The sequence below is a fragment of the Columba livia genome, chromosome 1 (genome assembly GCF_036013475.1).
Source record: "Columba livia isolate bColLiv1 breed racing homer chromosome 1, bColLiv1.pat.W.v2, whole genome shotgun sequence".
NCBI lineage: Eukaryota > Metazoa > Chordata > Aves > Columbiformes > Columbidae > Columba > Columba livia.
This window is the reverse complement of record NC_088602.1, coordinates 26,420,686-26,434,241: the sequence shown is the minus strand read 5'-3', so window position 1 is coordinate 26,434,241 and position 13,556 is coordinate 26,420,686. Positions and strand designations below refer to the sequence as shown.

Here is a 13,556-nt window from a genome sequence, read left to right as displayed (position 1 = left end):
GTACTTGCGTATTCTACACCAACATTTCTAACCTTTACCTAATATTTACAGTTTAGAGCTTCCAAACCATGAGACTTGTCCAAAGCCTGTCTTCTAATTTTTGATTTCTTGCACTCTGTGGCCCAAGCATGGGCAGATTATGTCTTTGCTAGAAGGCGACTTTGTCGCTTGCCACTTAAGCATTTGCTATCAGATCCAAATAAGATCAGCTCTTTGGAAGCAGGCACTGTACACAGACATAATAAGACAGCTAAAAAATTTATTCTCTAGTGCAGAGAATGAAGGAGTAGGATGTAAGTTTAAAATCATTTTACAGTAGATATTGTAATTCCAGTAGTTAGGTAACTCTTCTAATTTCTATTGAGATTACTTATTTACAGAAGAAAGCCTCAAAAGCTCGTGATCATTGCTTTAAGAGACCCATTTGCCTGAAATGAGCTTTGCTTTCTGAAGCAGTAATCTTTTCAAATTAAATTCTGCTCTTTTGAGACATACAGAAGGAAGATCTTATGCAGTGTTTACACAGGCAAAATCTCCTATATATGACATGATGTATTGTGTAAATGTTTCTTAAAAGCATTTTCCCCATTATATATAAATAATAAATTTGTCAATATAATCATGTCATTAGAACATCTAGATTTACTCTCCATTACACTGTCTTTTACTGTGCAATTCCAACTAGTTCAGTGTGCTGCACCGTGTTTTTTTTTTGTTTGGTTGTTTTATTTTTTCCCCTGTAAAAATTTCATTTTGTCCACCACATCTTTAGAACTGGCATACATCATTTTCACTTCAGCAGCAACAGTAACTGGTGGGAGGAACTGTTTCTATTTCTTTGTAGATCAATGCCTATAGCAACACCAGACAAAGGGCAGCACCCACAGGATATACACATTTGTGAGACAGCAGTGTGGCCTTAACATCAGGATATTTGTGTTTAACTCTTAGCTTTACTAAGGGACTATGCTCTAGTAGCAACACACAGCACTTCTGTTTGGGACACACTGTTGTAAATACATAAGCTCCTAGTTCCCAAACCTAAAACACAATTATCTATCAAATTAAAATCAAAGCTTTGCTATTTGCTTGATTTAGGGCAGAATTCTGTTCTGTGGTGCTGGGTTTTTTTTGATTGGTTGTTTCCTTAATAGCTGCAGTTATAAAACATCTTTGTTTCATACAGTCTAGCAGATGGAAAACATCTTATGTACCTTAGCGGTACATAAGATATCGCTGAGATAAAACATTATGTGAGGGTCTACTATTAAAACAGCTCAATGAGATAATCAACAAGGTTTTCAGTATTTTGTCTCTGAAACAGGTGACTGGTAATCACTGTCCCTAGTAGTAAGTCTATGTGTATATTAAGGAGAGCTAACTAACAGAAATGTTAGCAGCAGCCAGGAACAAAAACAAAAGGAGAGCAGTATTTTATTTCCCCTTCCATTGCGTTGCCGTGTGGTGTCTGTGAGGTTTTTCACTCTGTTTTGCAAAGATGCAGGAGAGTGCAAACCTTTCGTGCAACTGCAGGGATAACTGCAAAATTGCTATGCTTATGTTAAATTTGCAAGCAGTGGTAATATTTTTCCATCAGACTGGAGCTAGGATGCTTTTTGAGGGCATGGGATTGAATGACTTGTGCTATAAGGCAAAACACCAGTAAAACACTCTTCAAGCCTTATGCATAGTTCTTTCAGATGGGAAACTATACCTACTGCAGATGATGTTCAGGGCTTTACACAAATACACTGGGAGATATACTCTTTAGGCATATAATAAGGATAAGAAAAAAGTCATGTCATGATGGAGCATATATGATATGAAAAATGGGCATAATGCGCTGGCTGACAGAATTCTTAACAAGGTACCTTCTTTTTCATGCTGGTTAGTGGTATATTTGAGAACTTTTCTACAGAATGTACTTGGCTTTCAACACACTGCTTTCACTATGTGTTTCTGCATCCCTGTCTATAACTTGCACAATGCTGAAACTCATAAAATCTTCCAGTTTGTTTCAATACACTGGTGCTTTTTGTGTGTGCTTCAAAGCTAATGCTATAAACTGAGTAACACATAAAATAAGTGGTACTGAAGAACTCATTGTACTTGTATGGATATGTACTAGCCAGTGCACATATATATAAGTTTCTGTTTCTTGTTTACTAATCTTGCTATTTACATTAAACCTCAATGATAATTTTAATGTGATATAGTAGAAACATATTTTCCATCACAAATTTGAAATAGTGCAATGCAAGACGATGGGAAAAAAAGTACTTAGGTATATTAAAATATATATTGTCTCTGAACATGAATTCCTTTATTTTTGTAATCTATACACAGAAATTCCATTTGCTTTGTGAAATACAAGGAATCATCTGTATGGAAGAGATTCTCAAAATCCAACTCTGTTGACTTAAACCATCTTTACCTTGAATGTAGCCCAGAGGTTCTCAGAAACCTGAACTGCTGACTAAAAGCCTGTCATGCCTCCTACTGGCTGCGAGAAAGGGCTTTTAAAATCTATGCTATGATCTCCTAGTTCTAAGCTGCAATGGTTGCAGTACTGCTGAAATAATGTCCCTCCATTCCAGCCATGCACTTGGCAGGCTGTCCTAGGCAGCTCTTCAGAAAACACCTTCCTCCGTACAGGCAGAAGTGGAACTTCACCTTGCATTTTCAGACCCATTTGGTTCAGCTTTGGCTTCCTTACTCAGGTATCAGTGTTATTAAACCTCTATTTTCCCTTAACAAAAGTTACATATTTCCACTTACATACAAAGTGGAGAATGAAGTTCTGTGGTCAAGACATCGAGAATAAGAAGAGTGGAGAAAATTTAAAAATGGAATATTTTCTACTTTTACCTATAGCCAAAGAAGATTTAAACTGCTGTTACTCCTTAATATAGAGTCTTAAAGCATGGAAAATAGGAGGTAAGAAAAGCACATGGTAAAACCCGAGTGGCAAGAGCTACATTTACCCAGCTGTGAAAGCTGTCCTAAAGGACTACGGTTAAACTTTCACTGACTGAATGCTTCTATGAGATGCGCTGAATATATATGAGTCAATAACTTCTATTTCTTTGTCAGTTAGCGATAGAACTGGATTAATTGAACAAATACACCCTTCACATGGATTTGAAAACATTTAACATCACAGGAATTTACTGGTTTTGGTAAGTAAATGACTTTGATTTGGCAGAACAGGCAGATATTGTGTATTCTTTTCACATTAAAATATAACGATGGAAGGGAGAAAAATGGAGCTAGAATTCTGGCAATGGCTGCAATTGTTAGGTCTTAGGAATGGTTTTGCAGGCCAATTTGATTACTTCAAGAACATTCCAGCGTCATACACTTTCAGATGAAGAAGTGGGAAACAGAAGTAGTTTTGCTAACTGCTGGTAAAAAGCCAGAGAGTTCTGCAGTAAAATCTATTAGCTCAGGCCTATAATAGCAGCTAAAACCCAGGTCATGCCAGATAACCTGAAAATCTCAGAGGAAAGGCATTTGAAACCCAGCACAGAGATTTTGAGGGGAGAAAAAAAGAAAAAAGGTTTTCATATCCTATTTGGATCTGTGAAAAGCTTGAATTAGAGTGAAGACAGAGATTCTGACATTCAAGATTTGAGGAAAGCATTAGAAAAAACAGAGTATTTCATGAATCTGTACTTAAAGCTTTTAATAAAGCTGCTGTGAAAATTCTTAGGCTAGAAATAGCATATAACAAGGAGCAGATATTTAGAGACTGCAAAGGACTGTTAGGTTGAAACTGCAGTCCATTTCCATTACCTAGTCAGAAGCTCAGACCCTGAGTATTCAATGCAATTCAGCACAATAGTTTTCAGTACTCTACCTAAGCAAATTCCATTACAATTTACACCTTCAAGGTGTCTTTCATTACATTACAGTGTCCCATAAGAAAGAGGATCGTCATAGTAGTAGATATATTTAATAAGAATATATTCATGATTTTGGGGAGGGGGCTAAGAAATGCTAGAAAGAAGACCCAGTTAAATCTAGTATTTGAGATTTAATTATTCTCAAAATTAGGACTTTGCTTTGCAGATCGGTCTAGTAATAACTCATGTAAGCTCTTATTCTTTGACATTCTTTAAACAAATTTCATTTGCATCTATATCTGACAATTATAATGTAAAATATTAAGAGGACACAATAATAATGTCATATTTTCTCTGAAACCTTATAAGAATTTAATATTTGGATTTTTATTTGGAGAAGCAGTGGATGGCACTGTTGGGCTAGAATTACAAGGCTGTAGATTCAAATCTTAAATTGCTATGCTTAAAAAAATACACAGGTTTTCATGACTCCTTCAGGCACACAATTTGGATACAAGCTCATTCATAGTACATTGGAGATTTCATAATCAGATGTGGAACTAGTTCATATACTGAAATGATGTGTAATATGAGTATAATTTTAGGTGATCAAATTGAAGCAGAATGGTTTGCATGCTTGTTTCACATGGCAGCATGATCACATTTAGACTAAAGAACACAGAGGACTTATTGATGATACATGGAAGCATTGTTATGGATTGATTTAATGTCCATATAGATATTCTTGAAATGCTCACCACTGAACATCAAGTAACATACATGTGTTTTCTGTCCATAAAGTGGATGCTATTTCTTAAAACTGCTCATGATTGTCAACTTGTGTTTACTTACAGAGTAAAATTAAGAGTGCGTGAACTGGGTGAGGGAACTGGGTTTCTTTTCAGTCTCGGGCTTTTGTTCTTGAGTTTCTCTTCTTTATTCATATTTAAGATGTTACTTAAATAAATATTAGTTTGGGAAGTTATCTTAGATAAGGGTAATCACCTGCATTTCCCCAGAGAAGTGTATTTCATGATAACATGTGTTACTGATTTGCAAGATAGTTCATTAACTAGGGGGGAAAAAAGAACAAAATAAAAAGAAAAAAGTAGAAAAAGAAAACCACTATCAAAACCATTTTTGTGGCTCATGTAGTCACAACAAACTCAAGTTCAGTAACAATAAATATTATACTGTCCATGAGCAAATTGATATAATAAGTATTTCATTATGATCTGCACCCATTCAATGCCTTCATTAAAGATGGTAGAGCAGATTGTACTCTCAGCAAGTTTGCTTATGACATGAAACTGAGAGGAGTAACTGGTGTGCCAGAGCGTCATGCTGTGATCCAGAGCAGGCTGGAGAAATGGGCTGACAGGAACATAATGAAGTTCAAAAAGGGGAAATGCAAAGTCCTGCACCTGAGGAGGAGCAACTCCAGCCACCAGTATATGCTGAAGGCCAACCAACTGGAAAGCAGCTTGGCAGAAAAGGACCTGGGGGGTCTCCTGATGGAGATCTCCCCAAGGATGGAGATTTCACAGTCTCTTTAGGCAACACTCTCAGTCACCCTCACAGGGAAAAAGTGTTTCCTCATGTTCAGAGGGGACGTCCAGAATTTCAGTTTGTGCCTGTTGCCTCTCGTCCTGTCACTGGGCAGCACTGAGAAGAGTCTGATGCCATCTTCTTCATTCTCTCCAAACAGGCATTTATCTACAACCATAGGCCCCCTTAAGCCTTCTCCCCTCTAGGCTAAACAAAGAATATCTAAAGAATACATGGATCAGTGTAGAAGTAAAAGTATATGTAAAAGAACCCTACAAAAAGATTTACAAACTCTGAGAGCAAAGTTGTTCATATATGTATAGTACAGAAAGCAATATTTCGTAGACAAAACTGAAAGCATAATTTGGTACACCACTGCAGATACACCTAGAAAAGTAACTGTGTTTTAAGCATCTAGTGGGCCTGCCAGCAAAACTCTGATAAGTGATGATCCAGTATCAGTTGTCTTCAATTTGTTTTCAGGTTTGCATTAGTTTCTGAAAAAAAAACCTGCTTTCTTAAAGATGGTTCTGAAATCAGTCTTGTTGAAACTGTTCTGGAAATATTGTCAGCATTTTCAATAAGGACAGACAAAAGACAAGGTGAAGACAATAAAGTCAGGGGACTTCTTCATGAATCTGAGAAAAAGGAAATTAATGTTTTTAAATAGGTACAATTTATGTAGTTACTTTGACCAACAGTCTTGAATTTACTGTAAACAACAGTGCTATTTTCATCAACAAAAGACACCTCTAAGTTGTTAGCAATGTCATTAGCATCAACAACCTAATATATCAAATGTAGGTCTCAAAAGGCAAGATGTCTGGAAAGGAAGACTAGCTTTTAGGTGGGCATTCAGACATCCTAGAACAAGGCATTTGATCTTACAATAAAGCTTCTGAACAAACATGATGAAACTGAATATCTCCACTTCATGGGACATTTTGATTTCTTCAAACATCTCATCACCTGAAAGTATCAAGGTAAGTTTGTTTGTAAAACTCTGACTTAGCTTTCTGGAATAACATTTGGTGCATGCCAAATGAAAACAGCTTCTTATCAGATTCTCTTGAGTCCCCCTCCCTCTATCTTGTTCTAACACTGGCTGCAGAAGGCAGGGAGCTTAGCAATTCAGGAGACGGAAGTCAGGAGCTATGAGAGCCAACTGCTCTGGACTTGTCAGCACTGAGGGGTTGCTCTAGATATACAGTTTCTGAAAGTTGATCTTGGTACATTTTTCTTAAACATTGAGTATCCTCAAAAATCGAATCTTCCTTTAGGGTCCATGGTACATCCAGAATCCCTGTTCTGAAGACAGTCTCTGGTTTGAGTAGGGGTTCCCATGGATTTCAGACTCTCAGTTTCATAGTAGGGAACCCACAAAACCTTTCTTTTAAGGCAGCACTTGCTTAAAGCTGAATGTTACCGGAATGTAAGTCCTTCAGCAGCCTGAAGGAATCCTGCCTTTCTTTGAAAGTCTATCCAACTCCAGCTGCTTTCATGAAAGTAGATTTCAGATGTGAACATTTCAGATTTCAAAACCTGATGCTTTTTAATTCTGTTTGTATAATCATAAAATCATTTTGGCTGAAAAAGACCTTCAGCATCATCAAGTCCAACCATTAACCTAACTCTAGCGCTAAACCATGTCCCTGAACACCACATCTATATGTCTTTTTAACACCTCCAGGGATAGTGACTCAGCCACTTCCCTGGGCAGCCTGTTCCAGTGCCTGACAACCCTTTCCGCGAAGAAATTCTTCCTAATATTTAACCTGAACCTCCCCTGGTGCAACTTGAGGCCATTTCCTCTTGTCCTATCACTTGTTACTTGAGAGAAAAGACCAACACCCTCCATGCTCCATTCAGATAGCTATAGACAGCGATAAGGTCTCCCCTCAGCCTCCTTTTCTCCAGGCTAATGAAACCGTATTTCTGATGATGAGGACACACAGCACTTACTGAAACTTACAGAAGTAATGACAAGTCCCAGAAGGAGCCATATAGAGTCTGCTTCAGCTAGAACCACCCTTGGAATAAGGTTGCTAATTAGATGTCCAAATACATAATGGAATGAGTAACTTAGAATATGCAAGTTCAAAAGTAATTGCCATATAAGACATATCTGTAGCTTTGTTTCAAAACACGAATGTATTACATATTACACTATAAAGGTGGTTTGTTGTTGTTGTTGTTGTTGTTTGTTTTGTTTTGTTTTGAAGTTTTCCATTCTAAGCTTTCAGAATCTTTCACAATAACTGGCTTAACAGGCCAAATATTCTTGAACATAGACACTAGAAATATTCGACCAGCTTACATATATATGTTTAGAACATGTGCATTGAGTTATTCATGTCCATTTTCTCCAGTACAGACTAGAAAGTGTGACCTTTCTTGGAATCCTTCTATGTGCAAATGGTTTGTGGACCACAATCTTTAAAGCTTAAAGGACAAAAGCTTAAAAAATTAACTCTTTTGCTTTCAAGATGACCTTTGGGGAACAGTATTCTGTGGCACTGTCCAGGGCAGTACAGTAGTATCTCATCTATACTAATCTCCAAAGACTGTAAACTATTAATGTGATCAGCTGGAAAGACAGTTCTTTCAGCACAGGTACAGAATCACTGTGAATTGGGTCACATCTGCTTATTTCATATATTTATCGGTAACAGAATTTGGGAAGAGAAGCAGAGTTTATAAACTATTAAACAATCTTTGTTTTTTTCCACTTTTCAGTCTACAATTTCATCAATTACATTAAAACTACGTTTAAACTTAAAACAAGAACTGTTTAAAATCCATTGACACTGTAAAATGAAAACTCTACCAAAAGTTTCCAGGTATTTCAAAATCCCATATTACAGCTTGCACTTTGATACTGCAGTAAGTAGTATCCCTTTGCTTGGCAAAAGAGAGAAATGAATCTATATTTCTATTCAAAGAAGAATGTAACTAAGAGGGGCACAGCAGATACAATGCTGAAATAATTATGGTTGAAATTTTAAATCCAGATATGAAACTTGTTTTAACAGATTATAAACAAATTCAGAACAAACAAGTCCATATAAAAAAAAATTAGAAATGGAGGCGACTAATCCAAAGGTAAAGATTCTCCAGTCCATCTCTTATAAATGCTGCTATGACTCTGACATACTTACTGACTGAAAGGACAGCTAAGTACACAGGCATAGGAATATGTTAAAATTTTTCACATAGTTTTGAAACATTTTTTGCTTGCCAAATACTTTGAACATCTATGGACACTCAAACAAATGTATGCGTATTTGTATTTTATCAAATCTGAACATGCATACAATGGCTGACTAACAGACTGTAGTTAAATAGAAGGTTCACTCACTTGCCTTGTAGCAGAAATTTTTGAAAAGAATACTATTTTCCAGCAGCAGAATATATATAAATTTCCCTAAAGGAAGAAGTCATTTATCTGCTAAAATTAGCACTTTCCTTTTTAGCTCTTCAAGGTAGAATGTAACATTAGTTGTTACTTCTGTGAAACAAGCATATAGACCAAAGACATAGTTTTCAATTCTAAGACTCTTCTATTCCTTGACAACTGCAAGTATTATATAATTACAACATCCATGCATCCAACATTAACTCTGATTTAATACCACAGTAGCTGTAGAGAACTTTTTTATTTATCAAGGTCATATCTTGATGGATGTACAAGCTTAGATAAATCAGGTGTTAAGCAGGCACATCTCCAAGGAATCTGAAAATTCTCTCATCTGCAATCCTCAGCATATCTATTATTTACTGCCAAAGAAATGACTGATTAATTTTGTCATCTTTGCTCTGTGATTTTTGCTCAGCTGAAACTGCCTGCCCTCTTCTGCAATGCCTGATCAGACCTACTTAAGTTGATGCCTTTGATCGTAGACACTGAGGGGCTTGCTGACTTAGGCTTTGACTAAACATTCCTCCTCTGAAATATTTATGCACAAAATCCTAAATGATAACTGACAGTCAATGTAGATAACAAAAACTTGTGAGATGTTTCCACTATTTTACTGATGCTCAAAATAGCTTTAGTTGTGCTGGAAGTATCAGTCAAGATGAAAAATTGCTATTAATATAACAAAAGTTCAACAAAATTTGCTTTGATGAAGAATTTATTTCTCACAAACAAAGTATCTGAGGTCAGGAAAAAATGTGTTACTGGAAAACTATGCAGTAGGATTTTTTTAGATGCCTTAAATTCTTTCTGAAGTGTGATATCATGCTTAGTTTTGGAAGGTAGGGACATTTTACTACCAAACTGTTCCAAGCAAAATTATCAAAACAAGGCTAATAAAAAAATACAATGAAAGTTAAGCCCTGTGGAAAAAAAAATCTGCCTCACATTCCAACACCAGAGGCTAAAAGTACATCAAACTGCACCAAATCCTTTTCACATGACAACCTCATAAATTATTCAACTCATTAGTAACACCAAGAGGCATAAAAATAACATCAGTGTTAAGGATGTTTTCTTACAGAGAAAGGTCAGCTAAAAGTTTCAGTACTAAAATCCAAAGGCTCAAGCCTCTGAAAAGTAAGTACATCTAGACAGAATCCATAAACTATAACTTCAATGCATGCTTAACATTCCATATGTTAATTTTAATACATATGAGAAAAGTTAGAATTATTTATTTTAATTCTGCAAACAAGACAACTTCAGTCTATTGTAATTTTTATGCAACCCTTAAGTTTGATGTGTATCACCCCTAAATGCACCTGAGGTTTAATTTTCCTGTATGGTGAATGTACTCACAGGTGAGTAGCATGACAATCCAATACAAGTCTACAACTATTTCAGTTTTTCTGTTTCTTTTAGTTGTAGCTTTGCCTTGCAGGCTAAGTCTACTACCAGGCAGCTGTCACCTGTACTAAAATACTAGAACACATAAGATACATAAATGGAGGCAATCTTTGCAACATGCTGAAACTGCTGAGTGCAGCTTGTGTTATAGTCCTCATTAAAAAAAATGCAAAACCTTTTCCAGTATCCTCTGAGGACAAACTTATGCCAAAGAGACAATATTCCTGCTATATAGGCACGAAACAAAATCTAAGTAAATGGAAATCTCCTGTTCTTTTAAAAGCAGGATAATATCAAGGCCTAAAATTTTGTAACAGTTTATAAATCGGGTTTCTTCCTGTTTTAATGTTAGTTTAACATCCAAAATTAAAAACATTCATCAATAAAAATATTTTTAAGGTTTTTTCTGCCTGCATAATGAATAAAGCCCATGGTTTTGATGATTATTTGCCTTATAAAAGCAATACAGCAATTAGCTCAGTTTTGCATCTGCCTCTCATAAGATCTATTTTGATCTTTGGAAGAATGTGGAGAAAATAACCCTTTGTCAAATATGAAATACGATATACTGCTGGGGGAAATGTCTTCCTTAACCCAACTTATGAACAGTTTATGACCTGAAGTCCTGCATATGATAGCCTTCATGTTTAAATAAGTATTAAATTACACTAGGTAGTATAACTACATACACACATATTCATTTATATGTCTAACCTTGTTCAAATCCCAGCTATTTGCCTCAACAACCTGCAAAGTTGGTGAAATGTGTAGGTCACACAGAGTTAGTGTTATATCTATCTTATTCCGAACTTCTGGCAACATTAGCCTTTGGCTAAACATCAGCTGAAAGGCTCAGTTTGCTTTGGGTACAATTGTTTCAGTTTTTTCCTCCTAAATGCTAAAGAATCCCAGGATTTGTTTTTCAATACTACAGATTAAAAAAAGAAAAGGAGATAGAAAAACATCTTAATATTATCTAAAAAATTCCTTTCTCTGATATGTTACCCCAGCTTAAACCTGAGAATGAAATTTGCATTATACTTTTATAGTAATCAGGCTCAGTCTGCTGTACAGAAGTCACTAAACACAAGAAACTTTTAGATTATATAAGGAAAACTGTAAGCATGTTCCTCCTTTCTCTTTTATAGTCCAGCTTCCTCTCCATGAAAACTAAACCTTATCTAACCCTTAAATTCCTAGACTGAAGTTCCTATGTAGTCAGTTCACTATTCAAATCACAAGTAACCTTAAAATAATTATTTAAAATGAGGCCTTATGTATTTCATTATTTGCAGGAAAAAATACCTTTGGCTGAGACTATGCATGCCAGGATAAAACTTCTGATATTTTTACAAAACAGTTAATTCCTCATTCACGAAAGGTCTCCAATGGAACTATTACGACAGATTAGTTTGATGGCCTAACAGTTTCATTCTGTCACTCCGGAGAGACAAGTTCAGTTACTTTTACCGATGTCTCAAAATTAGTGTCTGGGAATGCTAGAGAGGTATAATGTGAGCCCCTTGGGGATCAGAGAATTTAACAGCTCACAAGCTGAAGTCTTCTGGTTCATTAAAGTGAAAGAATTGAAAGAATTCCTTTCCTAAGAATATGTTGTCCCAGGAATTCTTGGCACTGTCCTTAGAAGAGACACTCTTCTAAGGCATTCATGGACATTAAGAGAACGTCATAAGCTGTATTTTAAAGCAGGAGTTAGTACTGACCATATTCCACGGCAGCTTTTAGGAGAGCATCAGAATGAGTAGACCCAAAAGCATTGCGAACAAATCGCCTCCGCCGGCGCAAATCATCTTCCCAGTAATCCAAGCGCCAGAAGTCGTGCAGTTGGCTATGAAATAAAGAACACACACATCAGCACCTACCACAGCTTGAACTGTATTTACATAAATCGTAGTATAATTTCACTGCTGCTTTTCTATTTCAGCAATGCAACCTTGTAAAAACATATATTACTAAAACTTACAATATTCTAACATTTCTTTACATGCATTTATATATTATAAACACCAGCAATGCCTGTCTCAAAATGTTCTGCCTGCTGCTAACAACATTAATCACACTGAGCCCATTAACAAATGCAGCATCAAATTACAAGTATTAATGGCACAGCTTGCTTTCTTTTACAGTGTTTTTAACAAGGCTTGTAAATCATAGAATGAACCTCAGCGCAAATAGTTTGCAATTTAATGACTATGGTCCCTTAGCAGACTGAACTTAGAAGTATAAAATATTGCCCACTTGAATTTTGTGGAACTATGATTAAACTAATGTGCTGAAATATTCATTGAAATAATTCCCCACTGCCCCTAGCAACCTGAGAAAATTGCAATTTTATTCATTATTAATAACACTGAATTAGAGCAGCAAAAAAATTCCACCATGTGGTAATTGTCTTGGTAAATTATTATTCCAGCACTAACAGAGTACTAGGATGATTTTATAGCTTCCAGCTAATACAAGCCATTAACAACCATGGCTGTCTTAGTGTTTCATTGCCTTTTTACATTCAAAAGCAATATTAAAGTTCTGTAGAATTATACAAACCATTATTAATCTATATTCAAGTCAAAAGATATACAGATATATCAGATACCCTTCCAATCCCTAATATTCTGTGATTCTGCGATATATTTGGTATTCAGCTTTGGTTTTACGGAAATTACCATCTCCACTTTAAAACAACTTTTTGGCTTTATCAACATAAACATCTCCCATAGCAATTTCATAAGTAAGCTGTGAGATATTCGGGCAAAGCTGTATTTTAAGCCAATACCTTAAAAACTTTTTTGATCACTGTTAAATACCCAGAATGTTTGTGGATGCATACGTATCATCAAACCCATAATTGAACACTCTATACACTTAAAATGAGTCTGCAGATCATGACCTTGCAGACCATAACCAGGAAACCACTGCTTTAAACCAGTCATTTTGAATCTATCTGCAGAACCCTGGAGGTGGCCAGACAAAAGACAGAGGGAAAAAAAAAAAGAAAAAAAATGTCGTTTTCATGTAATGAGTATGGGCTACCTCTCTGCTGGATTTTTCTAGGTATTAAATCAGCCATTGTTTTCTATATTGCTTTCACTTTGAGAAGCTCTGTGCTGGTAGCCATTTTCAGAGGAAACGTAGAAATTTGCTACTGTAGAACAAACCTTTTTCACTTTTTACAGTTCGTTTAACTACTTTTTTCATGCTTGCATGAGTTCTTGTCCAACTTTACTAACTGCTGTCATGAGACCTGGATCGTTTCTGGAGGGCAGAGCACCAAGGGGGGTTGATGTAGCAATATAACTTCTAGATACTTACACATTTTC

At 36.0% G+C, this 13,556-nt stretch overlaps 1 protein-coding gene across 13 annotated transcripts in view; it reads right to left on the bottom strand.

The window, feature by feature from the left end:
* Nucleotides 1-13,556, bottom strand: part of NBEA (neurobeachin) — a 490,360-nt gene that overhangs the window by 177,454 nt on the left and 299,350 nt on the right. For all 13 annotated transcript variants that reach the window (XM_065051668.1, XM_065051676.1, XM_065051716.1 and 10 more), the window contains one exon: nt 11,943-12,067. In XM_065051668.1, coding sequence (XP_064907740.1) covers nt 11,943-12,067 — 125 coding nt within the window. The remainder of the gene's footprint in view (nt 1-11,942; nt 12,068-13,556) is intronic.